At 38.4% G+C, this 13,318-nt stretch overlaps 1 protein-coding gene across 3 annotated transcripts in view; it reads left to right on the forward strand.

The window, feature by feature from the left end:
• The first annotated feature begins 12,867 nt into the window (after positions 1–12,867).
• AEN (apoptosis enhancing nuclease) overlaps positions 12,868–13,318 on the forward strand; it is a 28,313-nt gene continuing 27,862 nt past the window's right edge. For all 3 annotated transcript variants that reach the window (XR_012486999.1, XM_074295116.1, XM_074295119.1), the window contains exon 1: positions 12,868–12,963. Coding sequence is in view for 2 of the 3 variants with exons in the window: in XM_074295116.1 (XP_074151217.1) it covers positions 12,929–12,963 (35 nt within the window). In the remaining variant the exon portion in view is untranslated. The remainder of the gene's footprint in view (positions 12,964–13,318) is intronic.

The raw sequence follows: 13,318 nt of genomic DNA on the forward strand, positions 1-13,318 counted from the left end.
ACCTGTCACCTTTGGAATCCAAAATGCCACTTTGGCCACAAATGTGACCAGGAGATCACTTTTGTCACAAAGAGCCACTTTTACCACCAAAATTTCACCTTTGTTAAAAATTCCCCTTTCATTACCTGTGTGACAAAAGTTCCACTTTTCTCACCTGTCACCAAGATGCTATTTTTGTCACCTATCTCACCAAAATGCCATCTTTGTCAACAAGATTAACTTTGACCACTTTTGTTACCAAGAGGCCATCTTTGTCACCAAAGTGTCACATTTTTCATCTTTGTCACCAAGATGCCACTATGTCACCAGTTTCACTTTGGTCACCTCTGCCACCAAGGTGTCCCCTTTGTCTCAAAGATGTCTCTTTTGACACCTTTGACACCAAAATGCCAACTCTGTCACAAAGAAGTCAATCTTGTCACCATAGTTCCCCTTTATTCAACTATATCACCAAGATGTTGCCTATTTCACTATGGTGCCTCTTTTGTCTCATATCTTGTCAAAGTGCCATTTTTGCCAGTCTTTCAAGTTTCCATAAATGGCAGTCTGTTCTTAGAAGTTTCTAAAAATAGGTGTCCCATTATAGAAATCTCTAGATGTTGGAATCTGGATCTAGAAGTTTCAATAAGTGAGGATCCTGATCTAGAAGATTCTACAAGAGAATCTGACTTTCTAAAAGCTTTGGGACCTGTTGGCTTAAGTCTTCGGTGATCAAGAAGTTTGTTGAGTTGTAATGGAGTGTACCTCTGCTGTTCCCTGCTTCTTTCTTATTAGGTAGCCTAGAGGGTGTTTATAATTCAAAGCTGTTAACTTTGTTACTGGGATCTTTCTCTGGAGAGTGTCTACCAAAGAAAAAGCCATGTTCCCTCAGTCTCTTATATATCCTTTTGGTCAAATACTGACTTTAAACTCTAATCTTAACAATATATTATCCAACACAATCTATCCCTTACAGTAAGCTTGAGTTTGACCTTAATTGGTTTTGATTAGACTTTCCAGGTATCTCTACTTTCCAATCAGATTTTCAAGCCTAATTCTCTAAGAAATGCACCTTCTATTGAAGCTTTGCCTTTGAATAAGACACTAGCCATCCTCTTGACTCCTAGACTAACCTTAAAAACCAATAATTCTTTAATAAGCCTACTCAAACATTATCCCTAATCCTCACACTATCTTTGCCTACTAACTTGAATTCTGATAATCAACCTCAATTGCTTACTCTACTACTTCACTTTCTCCTCCAACTCAGATTTCCATCTTCCTATACATAGGCTTTGTCCACTAATAACCCTAAACTCTAATATTGACAGTACCCTATTCATCCCAATTTACCCCTTACCTGATTCAGACCCCACAGGTTTTCTCAAAAACCTAAACAGGCTTTCAGCTTAATCCTCCTACTCCAGCTCTGCTTCTGAATAAGAAACTAGCCCTCCTAAATTTTCCTTGACTCCATGACCAACCTTAAAAATCAGCCCCCAGCTTATATCCCAAAGAGATCTCAAAGAAGGGAAAGATACCTGTTATGTACAAGAATGTTTGTGGCAGCCCTCTTTGTGGTAGCCAGAAACTGGAAACTGAGTGGATGCCCATCAATTGGAGAATGACTGAATAAATTGTGGTATATGAATATTATGGAATATTATTGTTCTGTAAGAAATGACCAGCAGGATGAGTTCAGAAAGGCCTGGAGAGACTTATATGAACTGATGCTGAGTGAAATGAGCAGAACCAGGAGATCATTATGCACTTCAACAACGATACTATATGATGATCAATTCTGATGGACGTGGCCCTCTCCAACAATGAGATGAACCAAATCAGTTCCAATAGAGCAGTAATGAACTGAACCAGCTACACCCAGCGAAAGAACTCTGGGAGATGACTATGAACCACTACATAGAATTCCCAATCCCTCTATTTTTGTCTGCCTGAATTTTTGTACACTATTTCAAAGTCTGATTCTTTTCGAACAGCAAAATAACTGTTTGGACATGTATACATATATTGTATTTAACATACTTTAACATATTTAACATAAATTGGTCAACCTGCCATCTGGGAGAGGGGGGAGAGGGGAAGGAGGTGGGGGGAAGGAGGGGAAAAATTGGAACAAAAGGCTTGGCAATTGTCAATGCTATAAAATTACCCATGCATAGATTTTGTAAATAAAAAGCTATAATAATAAAAAATTGTTTTAAAAGAAATAATATTTTTATGATGGCCTCCTGTCAATTAAATTATTGAATATAAAAGCTCTCTATGATTTGCCCTCCTTCCCAGAGCCTTAATGATTAACAGACCTTTGAAACTGGGTCTGGAATTTTTAAGTGACTATTTCGAGAAGCCCTCAGTTTCCCATTACACTCAACCTGAAGAAATCAAGTCAGATTTCCATCACAGGTTACAAAGATTTTCCTGTTTTGTGATGTGAATAGCATAGAGGTGTTAGCAAGGGAAAGGTTTTTTTACAATTAAAATAACATGCTAGTAACCAGTACCTAACAGTGTATGTATGGGGGAACAGTAATGAGAATCAGGTTAAAAGGGGTTCAAGTTAAGGCTTTAATGAAAAGACCACCCCACCCTCTCAGGTTACCCATTCTCTAAAAGGATGATATAACCAGAATAGTGCTGGGAGAGGGATCCAGAGCATAAATGCTACATTCAAAGGAAGAAACTGAAGCATAGAGAAGTTACTTGTCTCAAATCACATAGATAACAGAGAGAACTTAAGACATTTCAAAATATTGTTGAGGTTGGGAAGGGGACCCAAAAGTTTGGGGTCAAAGTGGTGTCCCAAAGACTGCAAAAGAATTTGCAGTCTTGAATCCATTTCCTCCTCAAGGGGTGAAGTTCATTGTAATTATAATGCCAAATACAAATGAACTAAATTCCAAGAGAATTCAGCAGAGAAACAGAAGCAAGGAGACCCCTTTTTCCAGCTTTTTAATCATTAACAAGCTACTTCTATGGCCCAGAGGAGTGATCTTTGGAATTTTGTTCTTACTGACCAGATTATCAGTCAGCAATGAATTGAGGAGTGGTCTATTCAGAATATGACAGATTGTTGTTCTCAGATTGAGAATGTGAGAACAGACTCCAAAACCAGAAGATTTAGACTTTTACTGACTTATTGTTAGAACAGAAGCCCTTTTAAAATTAGGGGACCATAAAATCATTACTATATTACATCAATATCTTCATAGGGAAAATTAGGAAGAATGGATGGAGACTTGAGGAGAAATAGATTTTATTTTAAAATAGCAAACTAAAATAAAGAGAACTACCAAAGTAGCAACAACAAAGGTCTTTAATTCAGAAAAGAAAATTGCACTTTAGGACACCATGCAGACTAGACTGTCTGAGAGGAGCAGAAGGGTTCAAATACACTTCAATGGAGAAGGAGTCTCATACTTGGGAAGCTGTTACATACGATGTTTTGCAATACCTGAACGTTCATAAAGAAGGCTGAGGGGGCTTGGGGAATGGTGACATCTAATCAGTACAGTGGGTTTTTTCCAGAGAAATCATAAAATCAACTCCAACTTTTCTATAGGATCAAGATCGGATAGCCCCTCTGATGGCTCTGATGGAGTCAACAAATATAGAAAGAATTTTCTAATAATTTTAACTGCCTGGAAATGGAATACTCTTATGGTTTAGTCGTGTCTGATTCTTTATTATTCCATTTGGGGTTTTCTTGGCAAAGATACTAAAGTAATTTGCCATTTCCTTTTCCAGCTCATTTTGCAAATAAGAAAATTTAGGCAAATAGGATTAAGTGATATGCCTATGGTTACACAGCTAATGTCTGAGACCAGATTTGACCTCATATCTTCCTGACCACAGAACTGGTGTTCTACTTATTTTACTACCTAATAGTTTACCTCAAAAAGCACTGAGGTATAGTTTTCTGAGCAGAATATCTCTCTATCAGGTACACTGTAGGGAGATATACCTGCTAGGAGTGGGAGATGGAGAATGGAGCTGGATGTACAAAATGCCTTCCAAATAGATGATGCTATAACCATAACAGATAATTATGAATATTACTATTGCTCCTAATTAGGCTCTGGACCACAACATATTTATGTAAACATTTTTATATATTCTTTCTTCCTCAGGCTCTTTGATTGATTCACCCAGTCTATTGCTAGACTTGTATATTAGAGAAAATAGAGAGAGCAGGCAGATACATAAGGTCAGCAGTGAACCACTAGAAATCTATGCTAGGTTACAAATAGCACTAGTTCCAATTTTGGAAAAAAATTTATTGTTTGCCCCAAGCTATTGCACAGACCCAGATAGCAATTTAGAATTCTATGATTTCATCTTTCCTTAATAGATGCTAATTGAATTGCAGCAGATATAAAATTATTTCCTTTGGATTAAAATATTATTCCCTATTAAAATATAATTTCCTTTGGGGGGTATTTGGCCTTGCCTGTCATTCTTTCTTTCTTTCTTTCTTTCTTTCTTTCTTTCTTTCTTTCTTTCTTTCTTTCTTTCTTTCTTTCTTTCTTTCTTTCTTTCTTTCTTTCTTTCTTTCTTTCTTTCTTTCTTTCTTTCTTTCTTTCTTTCTTTCTTTCTTTCTTTCTTTCTTTCTTCTTCTTCTTTCTTCCTTCCTTCCTTCCTCCTTCCTTCCTTCCTTCCTTCCTTCCTTCCTTCCTTCCTTCCTTCCTTCCTTCCTTCCTTCCTTCCTTCCTTCCTTCCTTCCTTCCTTTCTTTCTTTCTTTCTTTCTTTCTTTCTTTCTTTCTTTCTTTCTTTCTTTCTTTCTTTCTTTCTTTCTTTCTTTCTTTCTTTCTTTCTTGATAGCAGTTTTAGGAAAAGAGTTTATGGCCATCAGATACTGGGAGCACAGCCCTCTTACTGAGCAATGCTTATAAGGATGAAATAAGTAGTTTATTATGAACTTAACTTAAAGCAATAACAAAGCCAATGAAATTTAGTGTAATTAAACTATTTTAAAAAGATCTGCATACTTCTGAAGGAAGCATTTTTAATATTAAATTTTAAAAATAAAGGCTCATATTTCATGTGGATGTATATAGATATAACTCTAAAGATATATGCCAGAATATTTAGCTCCCTGTAATATATTTTAATTTTGTATGAGTCGGGTCCCATGAGTTACAATAAGAACTCAAAGTGTGAGGTGAAAAGGGAACAAAAGGTTCTGTCTGAAGTTGCCATTGTGAATTCTGAAGTGGGACACAGGAGGAAATGAAGTTAAAATTTACCTGTGATTCAGCTATTAATTCAACAAATATTTAATGAACTTTAGATACTTTTCTCTGCTTGGTGCTATAGGAAATACAAATAAATGCAAAGGATTCTACTCTGAACTACATAACCTAGAAACCCCTAACTGTTAATTCAAGTAGGTACAGAAATTTCATTAGCCTGATAGAATGTAAGCTTTTTGAGAGTAAGGCTTGCTTCATTCTTTGTAGCCACTGGTATGCTCGTAAAGATTTAAAAACCTGTTGAGGGGCATGGGTAATATACTGCAGGGCACATGTTTAAGTTTAACCTGTTAAATTTAATCATTAACATTTTCTTCATCACTTTCTTAAGTCTAAACCAGGGGTCAGAAAACTATGGCTTCAGGCCAAACCCAACCAACTTGTTATTATATGACCACAGAGCCAAGAATGGTTTTTTACATTTGAAAAAATAGTCTGTAGGTTGCATTTGGCCTGAAACCCTCATTTACTGTCCCTTTCTTGTCTAAGCAATAAGCAAATTAAAAATCTCAGATTTGTTATAGATTTTCACTGTAAACATTCACATTGAAAATTTAACGATCAGTTATCTCCCCTTAAAAGGCTCCACAACCTTTTTGTATCCCCAGAACCCTATACTATATTTGGGATATAATAGCCATATATGCTTGTTGATAAATTGATTGACTCAGATTAGATCCAATTTTTTAAAATTTCAAAAAGAAGAAAATAGGGGCTATTCACCTACCCCAAGGTAGAGCTAACAATACTAATAGAAAGGATTTTCTCCCATTCTAGCTCCTAAGAGGTAACAGTAAGTTCTCTGGAATTTTTCTGGATGTCCAGGTATTAAGGTTTCATCATTGCTCAGATGGAAAAATCTTTTTAAAAAAAAATCCACTCAGCTACTTCCATTTTATGGGGGAGTTCATCCCACTCACATTCACCACTGTGACTACCAGCTGTGTATTTCCCTCTATCCTATTTCTTCCCCTGTATATACTTTTGTTCTCTTTTTCCACTGTCTTTCCTTAGTGGTTTTTTGTTTCTCACTCATCCTGTATTCAACTTCCCCTCCCTTTTATCACCCCTTATCTCTTCCCTTACCCCTTTCTCCAAGTGTTTTTTGCCTTCCCTTCTATCTATCCCTTTTTTTCCTTTCCCTTTCCCCCTCCTACTTCTTTACAGGGTAAGATAAATTTCTATACCCAAATGAATGTTATTTACTTTTTGAGCCAAAATTGATGAGATTAAGCTTCAGACAAAGTTCATTCTTCTTTTTTTCCCTCTTTTATAATAGGTATTTTGTGCCCTTTCATGTGATCCAATTTATCCCAATTTACTTCCTCTTTCTTCTTCTTTCAGTATAATCCTTTTCCTACTCCTTAATGTCTTTTTCTTTGATATCATATTAGAGTTAATTTATACCCACATCTTCTATCTATGGATGCTTTCTTTAACTAGCCTAATAAAAGTTATAGTTATCAAGAGTTAGAAGTATGATTTTCCGCCTAAAAATGTAAACATTTTAATCTTTAAATAAAATGTTTTTTCTTTCCCCTTTACCTTTCTATGCTTCTCTTAAGTACTGTATTTGGAGATCAAATTTTCTGTTTAGTTATGTTTTTTTTCCAATAGAAATGATTAAAAGTCTCCTACTTCATTAAAGATCCATCTCCTCCCTGCAAGATGAAGCTCAGTCTCACTGCGTAGCTGATTCTTGGTTGTAATCCCAGATCCTTTGTCTTTTGGAATATGGTATTCCAGGTCCTCCAATCCTTTATTGTAGAAGTTGACAGATTCTGGGTAATCCTAACGATGGTTCCTTGATATTTGAATTCTTTTGTTTTCTTTTTTTTCTGGCAGCTTACAGTTTTTTTTCTTGAAATTATAGTTCTGGAGTTTTGCAACAATTAGTGTTTTCCTTGGATGATATCTTTCTAGAGATAACTAGAGATAACTTTCAATAACTATTTTGCCTTTGTTTCTAGTATATCAGGGAAATTTTGCTTGATAATCTCTTGAAGAATGCTATCCAGGCTCCTTTTTTTTTAGTCATAGCTTTCAGGTAGGCCAATTAAATTGTTCCCCCTGTATCTATTTTCCAGGTTGACTGTTTTTCCAATGAGGTATTTTATATTTTCTTCCATTTTTCATTCTCTTTAGTTTCTTGACTGATTCTTGATGTCTCATAGAATCATTAGCTTCCATCTACCCAATTCTAGTTTTTAATTTATGTCCCTGTCTGGTTGTTCACATTATGGTCTGACTGGCCTTAAACCCATAGGTGAGATAGGATCAGGCTTTATACACTTTTTCAACTCACAACCCTTTTTTGTTCTAGAGATTTTAATGCAATGCTGGGTAGATGGGCATATAAAATAAGTATACAAATCAAACATTTATTGATGATAAATCACAATTTCATGACCACCTCCAACATTCAGCCATACAACCCCACATGGAGTTGCAACTCACAGTTTAAGAAATTTTGAATTATAGGGAGTGTCTAAACATAGAAAATTTCCCCTTGCTAAATGGACAAATGAGAATAATTTGTACCAACAACCAGGAAGGTGGTTGATGGGGTTGCTGTGGAGTGCTTTGAGTTCAATCAGATGTCAAAGACTATATCCTGAGCCATCAAATTTCTTGTTAACTTCTGCTTTGTTCATGGAACACAGCATCTTCTCTGATGCTGCACTGATGACATTTTGATCTTCTTTGAGGATGAAAGACAGCAACTTCCCACAGAACCCCATGCTTTCAATAGCACCTGCTGTCTGCCTCTTAGATAGTATTATTTAGGGATAAAAGCACCATATTGAAGTAGACATCCCACATGATCTGGCAAGAGATGTTGCTGTTTATCCTTAAATTCTCAAAGAGGACCAAGACATCAGGGAAGGGATGATGTGCAAGTGAATTGGATTTAAGTGAGGGAGCACTGTGCAAGGTCACCTGTCTCATTTCCCCCTCCAGAGCCATCTGGGTCCAATGGCCAGATATAAATCAGGATGACTGGAGATGACCCTGGATGCAGTGAGAGATCCTGGCCTTTTTAAGCTAAAATCTTAACATGTTTCAGATTGACTGAGACCATACTCATTCTGGGAATAAGGCTAAGTAACAATTGAGGCAAAGAATGGTCTCTTTCCCCTAGTCAAATAGATAGATAGGTAGATGGTCAGATAAATCAATCAATCAATCAATCTGGGAGGAGAAGACCCTCAGGCTTTCTGACCCAACAAAAATAATTGCTATTAACATTCACTGTGAGTCAATCAGAACCCAAATAATGATCAATTGAGACTTTGTCTATGGCATACTTTTGGCTGATCAATTAATCAGAGTGATCGGATTTTAAGACATAGTCTTTAAGAAATCCAGCTAGTAAACCCTTGGGAGGGTTCAGAGATTTAAAAATATGTATATTTTAAGAATATCTGCAGATAAGGGTATGATATTTTATAAAAACAAAAGTAAGGGAAAAGAAGGAAAAGAAGAAGGAAGAGAGAGAGGGAGGGAAGAGGAAAGGGAAGAAAGGAGGGAGGAAGGAAAGAAAGAAGGGGGTAAGGAAGGAGAGAAGGGAAGGAAGGGAAGGATGAAAGGAAGGAAGGAAGGGAGGGAAAGAAGAAAGAAGGGAAAGAAGGACCCAACTGACCAGTTGGCTCAGTATGGCTACTCTACTCTCAAAGGTTGTTTTCCTTTAGTCTCAAAGAGGACATGATAACATCAGGTAGGTGCCATGAACATGACATTCTCAACATTAAGAGAGAAGGAGAGAGAAGGGTTTGGAGGGAAAATAATGGGTTCAGTTTTGGACATGAGTTTAACTTCCATATTCATCTAGTCTGGGATATTTAATAGGCAGTTGGAGATGGGATATGAGAGATCAGCAGAGAGGTTAGGACTGGATAAATAGATTTGAGAATCATTAGCATAGTGATAATCGAATCTTATGGAAACTGGTGAGATCAAATAAAATAGAATAGAGGAAAAAGAGAAAGGCCTCAGGCCACCCAGGGTAGTGGGTATTATCTAGATGAAGATCCAGTAAAGGAGACTAAGAAGGAATGATCATATAGGTACCAGGAAAGATGGGGACAACAAAAACCTAGAGAGGAGAGAATATAAAGAAGAGGTGACAGACATGTCAAAGGAAATATAAATAAATAAATAAATAAAAAAACAACAAGGGAAAAAAAAACCAAACACCAGACTTGGTGATTAATATTGTTAGTGACTTTGGAGAGAACATTTTTGTTTAAATGATGAGGTGGGATATCAGATTATAGAAAATGAAGAAGTGAGTGAAAGGAGAGGAAAGAAAAGGAAAGAAAGTGGAAGCATTTATTATGAAAAGTCTTCTCAAGTAGTTTTCTCACAAAACAGAGGAAAGAAATGGCACCATCACTAGCAAGCATGGATGGATCAAGTGAGGGTAGGGGAGACATGGTTATGTTTGTAGACCATAGATGTAATGTCCTGGTTAGCTTTCTGGAGGTCTCGGGACTAGACTTGGTCTCAACAGAATAATAACCATGAGAATAGTCAGGAATAGAGTCTAAAGTCTTTATTGTCTCCTTCAGTTTCTCAGTCTGAACTAGTCTCTTCCAAAGTGTAGGAGGCAGGAGAATCACCTGATCAAAAATGGAATCTCTGTGGCTGACTTTGTCCTAGGTTTAAATACTCTATTACAATTGCATCAATTGTAGAACTATTACATTACCATGCTAAGTAAACTAGAGAATCATTGTATTATCAATTCCACTGATTTAACACCTTGTTGTAGGATTAAATCAATCATACTGAGCTGATTTCTCCAGCGTTCCTGCCCTTTACACATAGGTATCTAGGTCCCAGTGAGAGCCAGGAGTTGAAGGTAATGGGAAAGGAAAGGTTTTTAAGATTAAAGTATTTGCTATTGAGCATGTATTCCAGGGAGCACAGAGAAGAAGATAAATAGCTTCAGAATGGAGCATTGCAGTCAGTGATGAGGAGGGGTATATGTGAATGGATTTTGCATAATGAAAGAGGAGCATTTCAGGATCATTTGGATGGTCTGGATATGATGGGCTTGGGTGTTTTTTTAATCACTGTCAAATGAGTTCTTAATTCTGAAAGGCTGATAAAATCCCTAGGTATTCAATTTTAGGGTTCTATGCTTTCAGGTTCTTAGACAGTTCTGGATAGGAACTAGTGTAGGGAGCTAAGGAAATAGGTTTTTCCTCCTTTCCTTTCAGGAAGGTCAGGCTAAGCCAAGAGATAAACAGAGAATAAAAGCAATGGCATCTTTTTATCTTCTCAAGATAGGAAAGGAAAGTGGACAAACTAAGTGGAAAGAGGACAAACTAAGAGACCAGAGCATATGAAATAGTATTGATCAGAGTTTTTTTGTTTTGTTTTGTTTTTTTCTATGTCCAAACAGTTGTTTTGCTGTACAAGAAGAATCGGACTTTGAAATAGTGTACAATTAGCCTGTGAAGGAAATCAAAAATGCAGGCGGACAAAATTAGAGGGATTGGGAATTCTTTCTCATAATTCATAATCATCTCCCAGAGTTCTTTTGCTGGGTGTAGCTGGTTCAGTTCATTACTGCTCTATTGGAACTGATTTGGTTCATCTCATTGTTGAAGATGGCCACGCCCATCAGAATTGACATCAGATAGTATTCTTGTTGCCATGTACAACAATCTCCTGGTCCTGTTCATTTCACTCAGCATCAGTTCAGTCTCTCTCGGCCTTTGTGAAATCTTGATCAGAGTTTTAAAGTCTTTCAAAGTTGTTTGGTTTTACAGTATTATGGCTACTATATAATTTGTTTTTTAGGTTCTGCTTATTTCACTCTTCATCAGTGTTAGTCTTCCCAGTCACCATCCCCTTCATCATTTTACTAACCCATTTTTAAAATGATTTTTATTATTATTTTCTTTTTTCTGGTTATATATGTAGATTTCTAAAAAAAATACACATTTCTTTAGGAATCATGTTGGGAGAGAAAAATCAGAACAAAAGGGAAAAACCACAAGAAGGGAAAAAAAATAGAAAAAAAATGAACATAGCGCATGTTGATTTACATTCATTTCCCACAGTCCTCTCTCTGGATGCAGATGACACGTCTGTGCAAAGTTTATTAGGATTGCCTGGATCCCTGAACCACTGAGAAGAACCAAGTCCTTCACAGCCGATGGTCACACAATATTGCTGTTATGTGCACACCGTATTCCTGATTCTGGTTGTTTTGCTCAGCATCAATGTGTGTCAATCTTCCCAGGCCTTTCTAAAATTAGCTTGCTCATCCTTTTTATGGATAATATTCCATTACTTTTATATACTATAACTTATTCAGCCACTCTTAGCCCTCTCCACTCGGCTCTAGTTTAGATTCCGGAATCAAAAGGCAGGGATTAGGGGAGAGACCTTTAAGTGTGGTCCCATGATCCCTGGAGGTCCCCTAGAAATCCCCTCGGAGAAAACTTTTTTGGGGTCAATGAAGCCAAATACTTTTATATTAATTTATATTTTACATATATATATGTTTATATTTAATATTTGGTATTATTTATCTATTAAAATACTCCTCCCTTCCCCATCTCCCTATCTGTGTCGAGCCAGATCTTCTTCCGTTTTTCCTCTACAGCAGACTGAACGCGGAAGCAGACAGGAGAATTCCACGATCTCTATCCAGTCAGACTCAAAAAAGAGTTGCAAAAACTTGTAAAACAACGCTACTCCCCTCACTGATTTTTTTTGCATTAGGAAACAATTTTCACAAATACATTGCTTAACATGTAATTTATTACTGTTGTTTTAGTATAAATTAACTATTTTTCAATTACCAGTTTAAAGCTTTAACATGGGGAATAACCACAAGTTCTTTGGGATCTTCATTAATTTTTAAGAGTGCAAAGGGGTCCTGAAACCAGAAAGTTTGAGAATCACTGGGTTAAAGCAACGGCAAAAAACACGTGGGAGGCTGAGTGAAAAAGAGGAGACTGGCGATTATACTCTGAAATTTTTATTTTTGAAAGCGTTTCTTGGGGCAGCTAGGTGGCGCAGTGGATAGAGCACCAGCCCTTAAACCAGGAGGACCCCAGTTCAAGTCTAATCTCAGACACTTCGCTGTGTGACCCTGGGCAAGTCACTTAACTCCGGCCTCAGGGGAAAAAAAATTAGGTGTTTCTTTTTTCATTCATTCTTTTTTTTTTTTTTTTCTGAGAACCTGTCATTTATCAAACTCCCTGCTCCCCTCCCCCCCTCAAGAATTCTCTCGAAATATCAAACTCCCTACAGTGGCCATAACAGAAAGCGCGTGGCCCTTTCCGGGTCTGGGGTCCACTCCTTTTCTTCAGAAGTGTCCTTTTTCGTATTTAGGGTCCACCACCTTTCATTGTCAGTCCCTAAAGTGAAGCTCGGAGTTCCGAAGTTTTCTCCCTTTTCCTTCATTATTGTGCGTTGCCCCGCTCCCGTAGCCTTTACCTTTAAATCCGCACTAAAGATAAGCCCGAGGATCCAGGAAAGCCCCGCCCCTTCCCCGAAGCCACGCCTCCTCCGGCTTCCAGCCGGCTCGCGAATGCCAATCTAGTGACCAATCAGAGGAGCTTGGGGGTGGGTGGTACAGTAGCGGGAGCCAATCCCTTGCGAGCAGAAGCCGGGCTAGTCCGGGCATGTGGGAGCCACTGCCTTCCGCGCGACCATGTGGAGGCCGGAAGAGGGACTGGTGGGAGTCCGGTAAGTTGTGCAGTCGGGGGCTCGGGGCGGAATGCAGAGCCTCTGGGGAAGGGAGTCAGGACTTTGAGCTAGGAGGAGACCCTTGGGGACGGCGGGGCCTCGGGGCGGGGCGGGGCAAGGCCTGGCCGGGAGCGGCGTGCGGCTGGGGGCCGGGGCAGGGCCGGGTGTGGGGGCCTCACGCTCCCCGATCGGGCCCCTGGCGGAGCCGCCCGGCCACGCGTATCTGAGCCGGCAGAGAGCCCCGGCAGGGAGGGTGGGCCGAGAGGGATTCCACCCTCCCCCGAGCGGGAGGAAGCGGCACTGGGGGCATCTCGGCCGGACCTTTCACTTTACCGAGGAAGAAATGGAGACACTC

The sequence above is a fragment of the Sminthopsis crassicaudata genome, chromosome 2 (genome assembly GCF_048593235.1).
Source record: "Sminthopsis crassicaudata isolate SCR6 chromosome 2, ASM4859323v1, whole genome shotgun sequence".
Lineage (NCBI taxonomy): Eukaryota > Metazoa > Chordata > Mammalia > Dasyuromorphia > Dasyuridae > Sminthopsis > Sminthopsis crassicaudata.